This window comes from Coregonus lavaretus (genome assembly GCF_964263955.1).
Source record: "Coregonus lavaretus genome assembly, chromosome: 2".
Taxonomy (NCBI): domain Eukaryota; kingdom Metazoa; phylum Chordata; class Actinopteri; order Salmoniformes; family Salmonidae; genus Coregonus; species Coregonus lavaretus.
This window is the reverse complement of record NC_139989.1, coordinates 56606729-56619946: the sequence shown is the minus strand read 5'-3', so window position 1 is coordinate 56619946 and position 13218 is coordinate 56606729. Positions and strand designations below refer to the sequence as shown.

General features: G+C 44.2%; 2 protein-coding genes across 2 annotated transcripts in view; one reads left to right on the top strand and one right to left on the bottom strand.

The window, feature by feature from the left end:
- The window catches only part of LOC311143878 (transducin beta-like protein 3), a 42588-nt gene extending 37002 nt beyond the window's left edge, over positions 1-5586 (top strand). Inside the window, exons 21-23 of the mRNA XM_084179749.1 lie at positions 166-324; positions 974-1067; positions 3912-5586. Of these exons, the coding sequence (XP_084035875.1) occupies positions 166-324; positions 974-1067; positions 3912-4320 (662 nt within the window). The 3' untranslated portion in view covers positions 4321-5586. The remainder of the gene's footprint in view (positions 1-165; positions 325-973; positions 1068-3911) is intronic.
- Positions 5587-6942: 1356 nt separating this feature from the next.
- LOC311143889 (NADPH oxidase organizer 1-like) lies at positions 6943-11615 on the bottom strand. The gene is made up of 8 exons (XM_084179759.1): positions 11502-11615; positions 11284-11364; positions 11094-11166; positions 10782-10965; positions 10438-10625; positions 10132-10245; positions 9750-9867; positions 6943-8588 (listed from the first exon to the last, which is right to left on the bottom strand). The coding sequence occupies exons 1-8, from the start codon at positions 11565-11567 to the stop codon at positions 7829-7831; spliced, it is 1584 nt and encodes a 527-aa protein (XP_084035885.1). The 5' UTR covers positions 11568-11615; the 3' UTR covers positions 6943-7828.
- Positions 11616-13218: the final 1603 nt, after the last annotated feature.

Genomic DNA, 13218 nt, shown 5'->3' with positions numbered 1-13218 from the left:
GTGTATGGTAGTGGTCCGTGATAATGGTCCGTGTATGGTAGTGGTCCGTGATAATGGTCCGTGTATGGTAGTGGTCCGTGATAATGGTCCGTGTATGGTAGTGGTCCGTGATAATGGTCCGTGTATGGTAATGTTCTGTATAATCCTCTACCCCCTCCCCTCCAGAGTCTATGCTGCGCTTCTGTGCTGTGTGGAACACCAACGCCCGGAGCTGTCTGGACGCCCAGGCTGTGATCCAGGTGATGCTCACACACCTCTCCCCTGAAGAGCTGCTCCTGTACCAAGGAGCACGCGCACATCTGGAGGGACTCATACCTTACACTGGTGAGGTGGGGAAGAGTGTGTTTGGGGGTGGGGTGGGGAGTGTTTGGGTGAGAGGCGGGGTGGGGAGTGTTTGGGTGTGTGTGGGGTGGGGAGTGTTTGGGTGAGTGTGTATGTGTGGGGTGGGGAGTGTTTGGGTGAGTGTGTATGTGTGGGGTGGGGAGTGTTTGGGTGAGTGTGTATGTGTGGGGTGGGGAGTGTTTGGGTGAGTGTGTATGTGTGGGGTGGGGAGTGTTTGGGTGAGTGTGTATGTGTGGGGTGGGGAGTGTATGTGTGGGGTGGGGAGTGTTTGGGTGAGTGTGTATGTGTGGGGTGGGGAGTGTTTGGGTGAGTGTGTATGTGTGGGGTGGGGAGTGTTTGGGTGAGTGTGTATGTGTGGGGTGGGGAGTGTTTGGGTGAGTGTGTATGTGTGGGGTGGGGAGTGTTTGGGTGAGTGTGTGTGGGGGTGGGGTGGGAGGTGTTTGGGTGAGAGCGTGTGTGGGGTGGGGAGTGTTTGGGTGAGTGTGTGTGGGGGTGGGGTGGGGAGTGTTTGGGTGAGAGTGGGGGTGGGGTGGGGAGTGTTTGGGTGAGTGTGTATGTGTGTGGGGGTGGGGTGGGGAGTGTTTGTTGATTCAGTTCCCTTGTTTGATTTGACCCTGTTTGTGCCCCCCAGAGAGACACATGCAGAGGATAGGCCGTCTCCTGCAGGCCTCCATGTTCCTGGACTACATGTGGCAGAAGATGAGAGTGACAGGAGCTCCAGCCAGGTGAGGGGGACCAGGGGAGGGACTTAAACACAACACCCACCAGTCACAATCCAGGGCTTATACTAACGCTATACAGCCTTGCCCAATGACTTTCAAATGTGTTTTCAAATGCATTGCTTTCAGAAAAAGATTCAGAATAAAAAGCACATCAATTGCATTGTTTTGAGTTTCTTTTAATAGGGATTGATAGTGATGACAGATAATATCTGTCTTAGGGGCAACTCCTAACATACACTTAAGTCAAATTTTCACTTACCCTCCCATCAATATCAATGCATTGATTGAAGTGAAAATTCAACTTATGCAGAATTTAGGATTCGACTCCATAACTTCTCTGAAGTAAAAGACCTGTTCAATTGTTTGATTTCATGTTTCCTTGTAGCCTTCGAATTAACTTCGTAGCAGGAAACAGTCTTCCGACCCATCAGTGTTGACAGTATGCCTTATGAAGGTTGCGATAGATCTAATCTGAGTCTAGAACAATGGCTGTTGTTGTTCATAGGAATCAATCTAGGCAAGAGATTTCACTTTCACATACAGTGGGGGAAAAAAGTATTTAGTCAGCCACCAATTGTGCAAGTTCTCCCACTTAAAAAGATGAGAGGCCTGTAATTTTCATCATAGGTACACGTCAACTATGATAGACAAAATGAGAAATTTTTTCTCCAGAAAATCACATTGTAGGATTTTTAATGAATTTATTTGCAAATTATGGTGGAAAATAAGTATTTGGTCAATAACAAAAGTTTCTCAATACTTTGTTATATACCCTTTGTTGGCAATGACACAGGTCAAATGTTTTCTGTAAGTCTTCACAAGGTTTTCACACACTGTTGCTGGTATTTTGGCCCATTCCTCCATGCAGATCTCCTCTAGAGCAGTGATGTTTTGGGGCTGTCGCTGGGCAACACGGACTTTCAACTCCCTCCAAAGATTTTCTATGGGGTTGAGATCTGGAGACTGGCTAGGCCACTCCAGGACCTTGAAATGCTTCTTACGAAGCCACTCCTTCGTTGCCCGGGCGGTGTGTTTGGGATCATTGTCATGCTGAAAGACCCAGCCACGTTTCATCTTCAATGCCCTTGCTGATGGAAGGAGGTTTTCACTCAAAATCTCACGATACAAGGCCCCTTTCATTCTTTCCTTTACACGGATCAGTCGTCCTGGTCCCTTTGCAGAAAAACAGCCCCAAAGCATGATGTTTCCACCCCCATGCTTCACAGTAGGTATGGTGTTTTTTGGATGCAACACAGCATTCTTTGTCCTTCAAACACGACGAGTTGAGTTTTTACCAAAAAGTTCTATTTTGGTTTCATCTGACCATATGACATTCTCCCAATCCTCTTCTGGATCATCCAAATGCACTCTAGCAAACTTCAGACGGGCCTGGACATGTACTGGCTTAAGCAGGGGGACACGTCTGGCACTGCAGGATTTGAGTCCCTGGCGGCGTAGTGTGTTACTGATGGTAGGCTTTGTTACTTTGGTCCCAGCTCTCTGCAGGTCATTCACTAGGTCCCCCCGTGTGGTTCTGGGATTTTTGCTCACCGTTCTTGTGATCATTTTGACCCCACGGGGTGAGATCTTGCGTGGAGCCCCAGATCGAGGGAGATTATCAGTGGTCTTGTATGTCTTCCATTTCCTAATAATTGCTCCCACAGTTGATTTCTTCAAACCAAGCTGCTTACCTATTGCAGATTCAGTCTTCCCAGCCTGGTGCAGGTCTACAATTTTGTTTCTGGTGTCCTTTGACAGCTCTTTGGTCTTGGCCATAGTGGAGTTTGGAGTGTGACTGTTTGAGGTTGTGGACAGGTGTCTTTTATACTGATAACAAGTTCAAACAGGTGCCATTAATACAGGTAACGAGTGGAGGACAGAGGAGCCTCTTAAAGAAGAAGTTACAGGTCTGTGAGAGCCAGAAATCTTGCTTGTTTGTAAGTGACCAAATACTTATTTTCCACCATAATTTGCAAATAAATTCATTAAAAATCCTACAATGTGATTTTCTGGAGAGAATAAAATTCTCGATTTGTCTGTCATAGTTGATGTGTACCTATGATGAAAATTACAGGCCTCTCTCATATTTTTAAGTGGGAGAACTTGCACAATTGGTGGCTGACTAAATACTTTTTTCCCCCCACTGTATCTGTGGTTTGAGACCAATACCTGTGTAACCAAACTGATGTGTTTACTGTATGTACTGAAGTAGACCTCATTCTGAAACCAGACACACAACCACATTCCCTCTCTATGGGTGCATCCCAAATTGCACCCTATTGCCTATATACAAGTGCACTGCTTTTCACTAGGGCTCTGGTCTAAAGTAGTGCACTACATAGAGAATAGGGTGGCATTTGGGATGCAGTTTATAAGCTTTGCCTACAAATGAAAGAACTGTGATGATGAATAAGAAACTGAATGTGGAACGGTAACAACGATAACCAGGTCCTGGGATCAGCTGGAGATTAATCAGATACTATAAAATCACATACTGTACCATGGAACCTAAACTACAATCTGGTAAATCTACACTGAAACTTCTGGAAGAATGGTGCTGTAGGACAGGTTTGAAGAATGATTATTTTATCTAGAAAGTCATTGTCATGGGTCAAGCATAAAGATAATGTCTTATGCAGTAACCTAATATAAATTATGATGTGATAGGAAGCATGCAGCGGAGCCTAATTCTTCAACATGGTCTTAAGAGCCAATAAGAATCCAGCTAGAGTCCAGCTTCAGGAAATACGACAGAGCAAACATGGGTCTGTGCGGCACGTGATTTATATGGGTATTTTACCTCCTTTGTTGTTGGTTGCTAATGTGTGATGTCATATCCTTTTACAGTATGGACTCGCAGGATGAGGAGATGGACACTGCCTCTCTTCAGGTGCCACACCCCCTATTCATGATCGACAAGCGATCAGGTGGGGATGGGAGTAGGGAACAGGGGGATGGTGAGGAGAGATGGAATGAGGGAGCGGTGGAGGAGGATGGTGGTCTCGAGGAAGATACAAACTGCCCAGCCAACATGGAGGATGATGATGAAGTCAGTATCACCAGGAAAGCCTCAGTCAGCAGACAAAGGGTGGAAAATGGACAGAACGGAAAAGAAAATGGCAGCCATCCCTCTGGCAGTGAGGAGAGCTCAGGAGATGAGGAGGACCAGGGAAACCAAACAGAGGCTAAGATGGCCAAGTGTCAGATCATCCTGTCTGCAGCATCCCCTCCACCCCTCCAAGCAATCACCAGCTGATGGGAGACTGTCTCACACCAAGCCCACCAACGATGCCTGGGTGTGAACCCACAGGAGTCCCCTTTTAGCATGGACCACTGCCTGGAGCAACTGGTTGTGTGGCTTTATAGACACTGACAGACAGAGAAGCAGGTCCTGAACGACCTTTAAAATGAACTGGTTTTGAGGTTGATATGCCTGGCTGTCAGCATAGGCCCCTTTCTCGGCAGCCATTTTGGAAAACAGTGTCATTTCTCATAGATAGTGCCATGAGTTTTTCTGACCAGGAAAAACTCTGGGCGCTAGTTGAAGCCTGCTACTGGTACCTAGTTGAAGCCTGCTACTGGTACCTAGTTGAAGCCTACTACTGGTACTTAGTGGAAGCCTGCTATTGGTACCTAGTGGAAGCCTACTACTGGTACTTAGTGGAAGCCTGCTACTGGTACCTAGTTGAAGCCTACTACTGGTACCTAGTTGGAAGCCTACTACTGGTACCTAGTTGGAAGCCTGCTACTGGTACCTAGTTGGAAGCCTGCTACTGGTACCTAGTTGAAGCCTGCTACTGGTACCTAGTTGAAGCCTACTACTGGTACATAGTTGAAGCCTACTACTGGTACCTAGTTGAAGCCTACTACTGGTACCTAGTTGAAGCCTACTACTGGTACCTAGTTGAAGCCTACTACTGGTACCTAGTTGAAGCCTACTACTGGTACCTAGTTGAAGCCTACTACTCTGGTACCTAGTGGAAGCCTACTAATGGTACCTAGTGGAAGCCTACTACTGGTACCTAGTTGGAAGCCTGCTACTGGTACCTAGTTGGAAGCCTGCTACTGGTACCTAGTGGAAGCCTGCTACTGGTACCTAGTTGGAAGCCTGCTACTGGTACCTAGTTGAAGCCTGCTACTGGTACCTAGTTGAAGCCTACTACTGGTACCTAGTTGAAGCCTACTACTGGTACCTAGTTGAAGCCTACTACTGGTACCTAGTTGAAGCCTACTACTGGTACCTAGTGGAAGCCTACTACTGGTACCTAGTGGAAGCCTGCTACTGGTACCTAGTGGAAGCCTACTACTAGTGGTCAGAAATTGTCGAGGCTCTACCCGTGACTTCCTCCCCACTCTTCTCAACAGAAACCAGCGCTCGTGAATTTTGATATTTGTACATTGTTGTGCAGTCCTGCTCTTCCACATAAACAACAACAAAAGCCTCCTTTAAGTAAAAATATATTTTGTTTGTCATGATGATTACAAATGCATCTGGATTAAAATGTGTGCCTTGTGGAAATAATTATTGTGCTGTTTTTTTTACAAGTTCATATTCATTTGAAACATCAACCATTATGTTCATGTAAAAGAGTATGTTTGAAGGCTTAACTTATTAAATGATTTGACAAAAAAGTCCCATAGGACATTTGGGGCATAAACCATGAGACACAGGAACAGGTGAATAAGGTCAAGCCTGTATTCCTTTACCACATTAGACTGGTCCAGCTTGTTAAGCATGTTGTCACCCTGTGTGTCTGTCTGTCACATTTTATTTAAGTCAATGGTCTGTCCCTATCTCAGGGTGGCGCAGGTGTGGTCTGGGGTCTCTGGTATAAGTCAGTGGACTCAGGGAGAGCTCTAACAGTATGTCAGTGGACTCAGGGAGAGCTCTAACAGTATGTCAGTGGACTCGGGGAGAGCTCTAACAGTATAAGTCAGTGGACTCAGGGAGAGCTCTAACAGTATGTCAGTGGACTCGGGGTGAGCTCTAACAGTATAAGTCAGTGGACTCAGGGAGAGCTCTAACAGTATGTCAGTGGACTCAGGGAGAGCTCTAACAGTATAAGTCAGTGGACTCAGGGAGAGCTCTAACAGTATAAGTCAGTGGACTCAGGGAGAGCTCTAACATAAGTCAGTGGACTCAGGGAGAGCTCTAACAGTATAAGTCAGTGGACTCAGGGTGAGCTCTAACAGTATAAGTCAGTGGACTCAGGGAGAGCTCTAACAGTATAAGTCAGTGGACTCAGGGAGAGCTCTAACAGTATAAGTCAGTGGACTCAGGGAGAGCTCTAACAGTATAAGTCAGTGGACTCGGGGAGAGCTCTAACATAAGTCAGTGGACTCAGGGAGAGCTCTAACAGTATAAGTCAGTGGACTCAGGGAGCGCTCTAACAGTATAAGTCAGTGGACTCAGGGAGAGCTCTAACAGTATAAGTCAGTGGACTCGGGGAGAGCTCTAACAGTATAAGTCAGTGGACTCGGGGAGAGCTCTAACAGTATAAGTCAGTGGACTCTGGGAGATGCCTAACAGTATAAGTCAGTGGACTCGGGGAGATGCCTAACAGTATAAGTCAGTGGACTCTGGGAGATGCCTAACAGTATAAGTCAGTGGACTCGGGGAGATGCCTAACAGTATAAGTCAGTGGACTCGGGAAGATGCCTAACAGTTTGTGACCCAGAATATGATTAATAGTAAGGTAGCGGTGGATAGGAATGGTAACTCTGAGACGGAGAAATTGGGTGCTTTGCTATGGATGAAAAGAGATGGAACCAGTGTCATCTGTAGAGCACTCGGTGTAGGCCACACACAACACAACACCCTGTTAAGTTGAAATCAGCATATGTTCTCCATTCAAAGAGAGGCGGACAAGTTATTTTAGTATGATAATGTATTAGAATCTATTGCAATATGAGGGAATCATGATGTGGAATCAACTATAATTGCTAATAAGATGCATATAAGGCACAATAGTAGTTTTCCAGTATGGAAAATAAAGATCCCTAGATTCAAGGCCATACAGTAGAAACTATGAAATCAAATGGTTTGATTTAACAGAAGACAGCAATTCATGACAATCACAGAAAATGTTATTTTTCAATTAAGACTATCTAAATTGCTACTGAATGTTCATTCACTAAAGTGTATATTTTCATTAGACCAGTATATGACTTCAGACTTCTCACATTTTGAAGTGAAGAAAAAGTATTAATTAAAACAGAGGATTGTAAATAAATGACAGTAAACCCCCAACCAATATTTGTTCATCCACAAAATAAATCTTGAATGAACAGACCGCATTAAAATAATGTCTACAATGCAGTTACTATCAGTGAATGAGTTTCAGTGTCAGTATCCATCTGTGCAGGTGCATGGAAGTAGGCCTGACTAACAGTGCAAGAAGTAAACTTCCACATCAAAAAAATGAAGACTCAATATGTGACTGAGTATTACAGTAACATATGATTCTTCCTCCCATATCACAACTCATGGTTACATGACCAGCCCCAAGGCACAGTTAAACACTTGTAAATCATGTCACAGTGTAATCATGTTCAGGTAACTTCATAAAAGTCCCACAGTCCGTCTTCTGGGCTTCTAGTACGGTGACTTTCTGTGCTAAAGCCTTTGGATTCTTCCTGTAACCCATAAAGAGATCACACCACATTTCCTGGCCACAACTCTGTCTTCAACTTCGGTTTTATAAGGCTAAGGAGGGACTGGCTACCAACGAATCACCACCATTTTGGGTCAACACTGCTCCAATTTATCGGCTCAGTATCTCAGCAGGCACTGGCGACAGCCTGGCTTTGGAGGCGTTCTTGCGCGTGACGGTGGTGCAGCGTGTCAGGATCTCCTGCGCCCTGGGCCTGGGGGGCACCTTGGGGGTGGTGGGGGCCATCTTGAACAGGTTTGGGTCGGATCTTCCATGGACCATCCTCCCCTCCGACACGCCGCTGTCGGGGTTGAGGTGGTCGGCCACCATGGGCGGTGGTGTGCGGGCGCGCCGGAGACGCTCGTCCATGTCGGCCCGGCTCAGGTTGAGCGACGAGCTGCAGGACGACGAACTGAGGTCGTCGCTGAAGTCGCTGCCCTCGCTTCCCATGCTGCCCTCACTCCCCATGCTGCCCTTGCTGCCGGTCAGGCTGTACTCACGTCTATCCACCTCCCGGTCCACCTCCACCATGACAGTAGGTGTTGGAGTGCCCTTGCTAGGGTATGCCGGGGTGGGGGTGGTGAACATCACAGGTGAAGGGCTAGGCCGAGGCTCAGATAGAACATTAAAAGAACGTGACTTGAGCTTGTCGGTAGGCTTGAGCTGATTTGGTGTGGAAGGTCGGGAGCCGGGCAGCTGCAGGAGGTTGCCTTGGGAACGGCTGAGCTCGTGGGAGTGTCCGGCCAGCTTGTGGTCAGAGCTGGAGCCGGGGAGCTGCAGCTGGGCCAGGTTGAGAGCCGCCAGGCGGACACGGGGGTTGTTGTAGGGCTGCAGGTACATGGCAGGTACATAGCCGGTCTTGCCGTTGTATCTATCAAGAGGAGAAAGAAGAAGTGAGAAATTGAAAACTGACATGAGTTCGGATTTCATATCAGAAATCCCAATGTTGTCAAAGCCTTGGTACAATATGTTCTCCTAGGTAATGATAGTTGACAAGTCTGTGGCCTTTGTACACATTTGTCTGTCTAGCTTTCACTTAAATGGACAAGTCAATGGTCGTGTCCGAAATCTGGCTTGGCTACTTCTTACTTAAACAGAATACTGTGTACTAATCTTACTACATACTATTTTGAACGTACTGTTTAGTAAAAAGGTATGCAGTAAGAAACAAATTGAGAACTTGAGATTATAACCCACTGGGCAAAAACTGATTGAATCAACGTTATTTCCACATAATTTCAAACAAAATATTCCATGTGATGACGTTGAATCAACAAGGAAAACTGGTTGGATTTGAAAAAAGTCAACGTAAGGGAATTTTGTCTTTTTTTCCCCCACATTAGTTTCACTCACATTAGTTGACAACTCAACCAAATGTAAATCAAAACTAGACGTTGAACTGACGTCTGGAAGGTTCTATCTGCATTTTTTTCAAAATTGAGTTATTGACATATCCTTGTTCTGTTCAATGTTCTCTAAATACCCCAATTCATGTTGTTAAGTTCAAAAGAATACAAGATAAAAATCGCTGATACTATTCAAACCAATGACGGTTCGGAACTTTAAAGCCAATTATCAAATAATAATATTTTTGCAGATAGAACCTTATAGTCCCAAGCTCTCGAAATATCAGCATACCAACTATTTTCTAATGATAGGAGTCGAACACGCTGAGAGGTTGTCTCAAAAGAGCATTGAGCAGACAATGGCTCAGCTATCTCTGGTAATTGGTTCTTCAGAATCAACTAAAGATGACTTGTGATGTAGTGAGATAATTACAGCGTTGTTGTTTCTGCATGGTATATGATGGATGGGCGATGATACTCTGCATGCCTGTCTGCACCATGACTTTCAATTCCCATTCACTTCCCATTCTCTCAATGCATTTGCTGTCATCTGACCATATAATTAGTATGAGTTCTAATCATTATGATTCCATGGTTCCGACAGTCTGGAAGTCATGATTCTCTTTTACAGTTATAGCTACTGTATTCTCCCTGTTTAGTCAGACAGGTGTTGTTCAGTAACATACCTGATCAGCCACCAGCCGTTGTCAGACTTCTGCAGGACTTCCACCACTGAGCCAATGTCCACAGACACCTCGTCTCCATTCGTGGCTTTGTAGCTTCTGACAGCACTGTACAGCACACCTATGGGTGGGTGATGCAGAATGTTAGGATAGGTGCAACATCAATTTATGGCAATATACTGTCAGTGGTAGTCCACACCTTGCAGTACATGCACAGTACAGTATTTGCAGTGCATATGTCTTGACGCTGGTGCATCAGCTATATGTGAACGTTTTATATATTTGTTGATGTGAACATTTTTGCAGACAGTACCCCTGATGATCCCCTCCCAGGCCTTAGAAAACATAAATGCATATGTGTAAGGGATAAGAGATGGTCTCTTACTTTCTCCATAGGACCTGTCCCTATCATCATCCTCCTCCTCCCCCTCCACCTTCTCCAGGTATGGAGCAGGGAACCAGGCCATACGCTTGTCCTCATTCTCCACTAGCCACCAGCCTGGGAGCAGAGGGAGAGGGGTTAGACAGGTGATGGACATTTATGATCAGCTCTTTCAAGCCCATTACATGTCACAGAATCGATCAATTGGTGCAGAGTTTAAAAGTGATGCAATTTTACATGTTTATTACAGAGTAAAATACTTGCACATAATACTTTGCGCAAGGCAAAGCACAGCAGAATTTCTCTCACCTGCTTTGTCTTTGATGAGCACGTCCACGTTTTCGTCCACGGCCACTTTGAAAGGCCGGTTTTTGGTGTCTTTGGTCTCGTAGGGTGCCATGCACCGGTATGCCTCCGTTACGAACGGCTGCGTCACGTTGCCAACGTTGACACTCTTGTCATGTCCAGCGGAGTCCTCTGAAGGCATGATCACGATACTGAGGACGGAAGTCACATTGTAAATGTATTACTATTTCTTGTACTAAATTAAATCACTAAAACATAACGGGACACTGGATTTGAAGTCGTTCCAATTGTGCGTAATGCTGTGGGTAATGCTCAGGATACAGTGCGTAATTCTCACTATAATCTACCTATTTTTGGCAAACTCTGGCTGTAGTTCTTGGTCCTTGGGGTGGAAGAACCGGATGAGTTCAGGACACCGTGAGACGCGCGGGTCGCAGCTGAGGAGCTCACTGCAATATTTCTCCAAAAACTTGAGCTGGACCACCGACTTGCTGAGACCTTTATTATTTACGTTTATCTTCATCTTCCAGTCTAATGAAGGAATAGATGATGATGACTAATTATGAATTATTAATAAGTTATTAGTTCATAAAGTATACAACTGATATCAAACTGACATCAATCGGCAACATGATATTAAAAGTAAAATGTTGGCCTACCTCGAAATCTAGGAATAATCCTGTCCGATTTTTTAAGTGGATTCGCAGGTGGGAATTTCTTCTTCATTTGTTCCTGTTTTGGATAAATAGTTGGCATAAGTAAGAAAAGCATGGCTACATATTATATTTTGCATTTTTGTAGCCTACATAAGATCTGACAATTTGAATTGCAGTTGAAGATGTAACTTACATTAAGTGTCTTGAAGTCCTTGAAGGTTCTGTAAACAATGATGTCATTCTGATCTGACCAAAGCACCGAGGTCATGTACATCTGAAAATTAGAAATAAGTTATAAATATCTATTAAATCTTTGGTATAAATCATTTCTGCCAAATTCATCTCATGCAGAAATCTGGAGAAATATCCCATAATAGCAGCAGTAGTATTACATGCATCAAGTATCCATACTTTGCTTTTCTCCTTGTGCATCACTCCAATCAGTCGGACATTAACAGGATACCGTTGCTCCTCCATGATATAGTAATTAAAAAGCCTAGATGCGTAAAGTCCTATGGAGATGTGTGTTCCTAACTAACTGACTGGAGCTCAAATGGTCAACAGGTTAATATATCTCTCCGAGTAAGAAGGTGTGGAAGTAGAGGCACGTAAGCAAACAAATAGGAGGACAATATTTGCGTCACATGAGCAGCGGTTGTAGTGGAGCAAGTGGGGGAAGTACACTGCAACTAATGTATCATCATTGTTTGCAACTAATTTTCCCTCTAAACTGCGTCAGTGCGCGGGCGCACAGTAGCCTCTAGACTGCCAAGCAGCTCCCCTGGGATTGCCGCACAGCGCGCAGAAGAAATATCAGCCCACGGAGAGAAGCAGGAGATTGCGTTTCACTCAATTTTCTAGAGTTTTCCCTGTTAGTTAACTATCAACGTTTCCCTTTACTGTGGCAATTGTGATCGAATCAATGCAATTAGCCACTTTCAATGCAACATACTGAAACAAAACGAACTATGCAAGAGATTATGCTGTGTTTTGAAGTAGGATTATATTGCCCACGACTGAGTACTCTACACAGAGCTGCAGTAGGCCTATATGCAAATAGACCATTGCCATATACAGTGGTGTAAAGTACTTAAGTAAAAATACTTGAAAGTACTATTAACGTTTTTTTTTTTTTTGTATCTGTACTTTACTATTTATATTTTTGACTACTTTTACTTCACTACATTCCTAAAGAAAATTATGTACTTTTTTCTCCATACAGTTTCTTGTGACACCCAAAAGTACTTCTTACATTTTGAATGCTTAGCAGAACAGGAAAATGGTCCAATTCACGTACTTATCAAGAGAACATTCCTGGTCATCCCTACTGCCCGACTCACTAAACACATGCTTCATTTGTAAATGATGTCTAAGTGTTGGAGCGTGCCCCTGGCTATCTGTAAATTAAAAAAAACAAGAACATGGTGCTGTCTGGTTTACTTAATTTAAGGAATTTGAAATTATTTACACTTTTACTTTTGATATTTAAGTATATTTTAGCAATTTAATTTACTTTTGATACTTTTATTGGGTGACTTTCACTTTTACTTGAGTCATTTTCTATTAAGGTATCTTTACTTTTACTCAAGTATGACATTTGGGGTACTTTTTCCACCACTGGCCAAATATGTATCTGTGCCATTTACTTTGAACAGGACTGTGTTTACAGCTGTGGTCTTGAGTAGATGCGCTTGATTTGAGATCAAAGCAAGAGCTGCATGTAGCCACGTCTGCACATGTTGTTCATATCCTTTGCTAGTTAGTGAGTTAATAGCCCAGTTATAGATACTTTGTAGTCAGCAATAGGGGAGTGATTGGTTCCTACAAGAGCACAAAACATGTACATTTCTAGACATCTTTGAAAAGCCAGTCAGGTAATGAGCTTTTTTTTTTGTCTTAAAGGGGCAGTGTTGTATTTTGAGACAGGTTTGAATAAGCTACGGTAGGCATTCAAGGAAGTAGCTTCACACTGGAAACGTATTTTCAGACCATTCAATTCAAGGAAACGAGACTGATTCATCCTCTTCCACCACGCCCCATGCCTTCTTCCCGATAGAGAACTGGCAGGCATTCAAGGAGCATCAAACTGGAAATTCCTTATTTTCAGATCATAACATTCGAGTTAACG

Coding starts and splice junctions, on each gene's coding strand:
- LOC311143889 (XM_084179759.1), bottom strand. CDS start 11,567: ATGGAGGAGCAACGGTATCCTGTTAATGTCCGACTGATTGGAGTGATG. Junction 10,626..10,781: donor CCAGAGTTTGCCAAAAATAG/GTAGATTATAGT, acceptor TTCCGTCCTCAG/TATCGTGATCATGCCTTCAG. Junction 10,246..10,437: donor GCTCATCAAAGACAAAGCAG/GTGAGAGAAATT, acceptor CTCTGCTCCCAG/GCTGGTGGCTAGTGGAGAAT.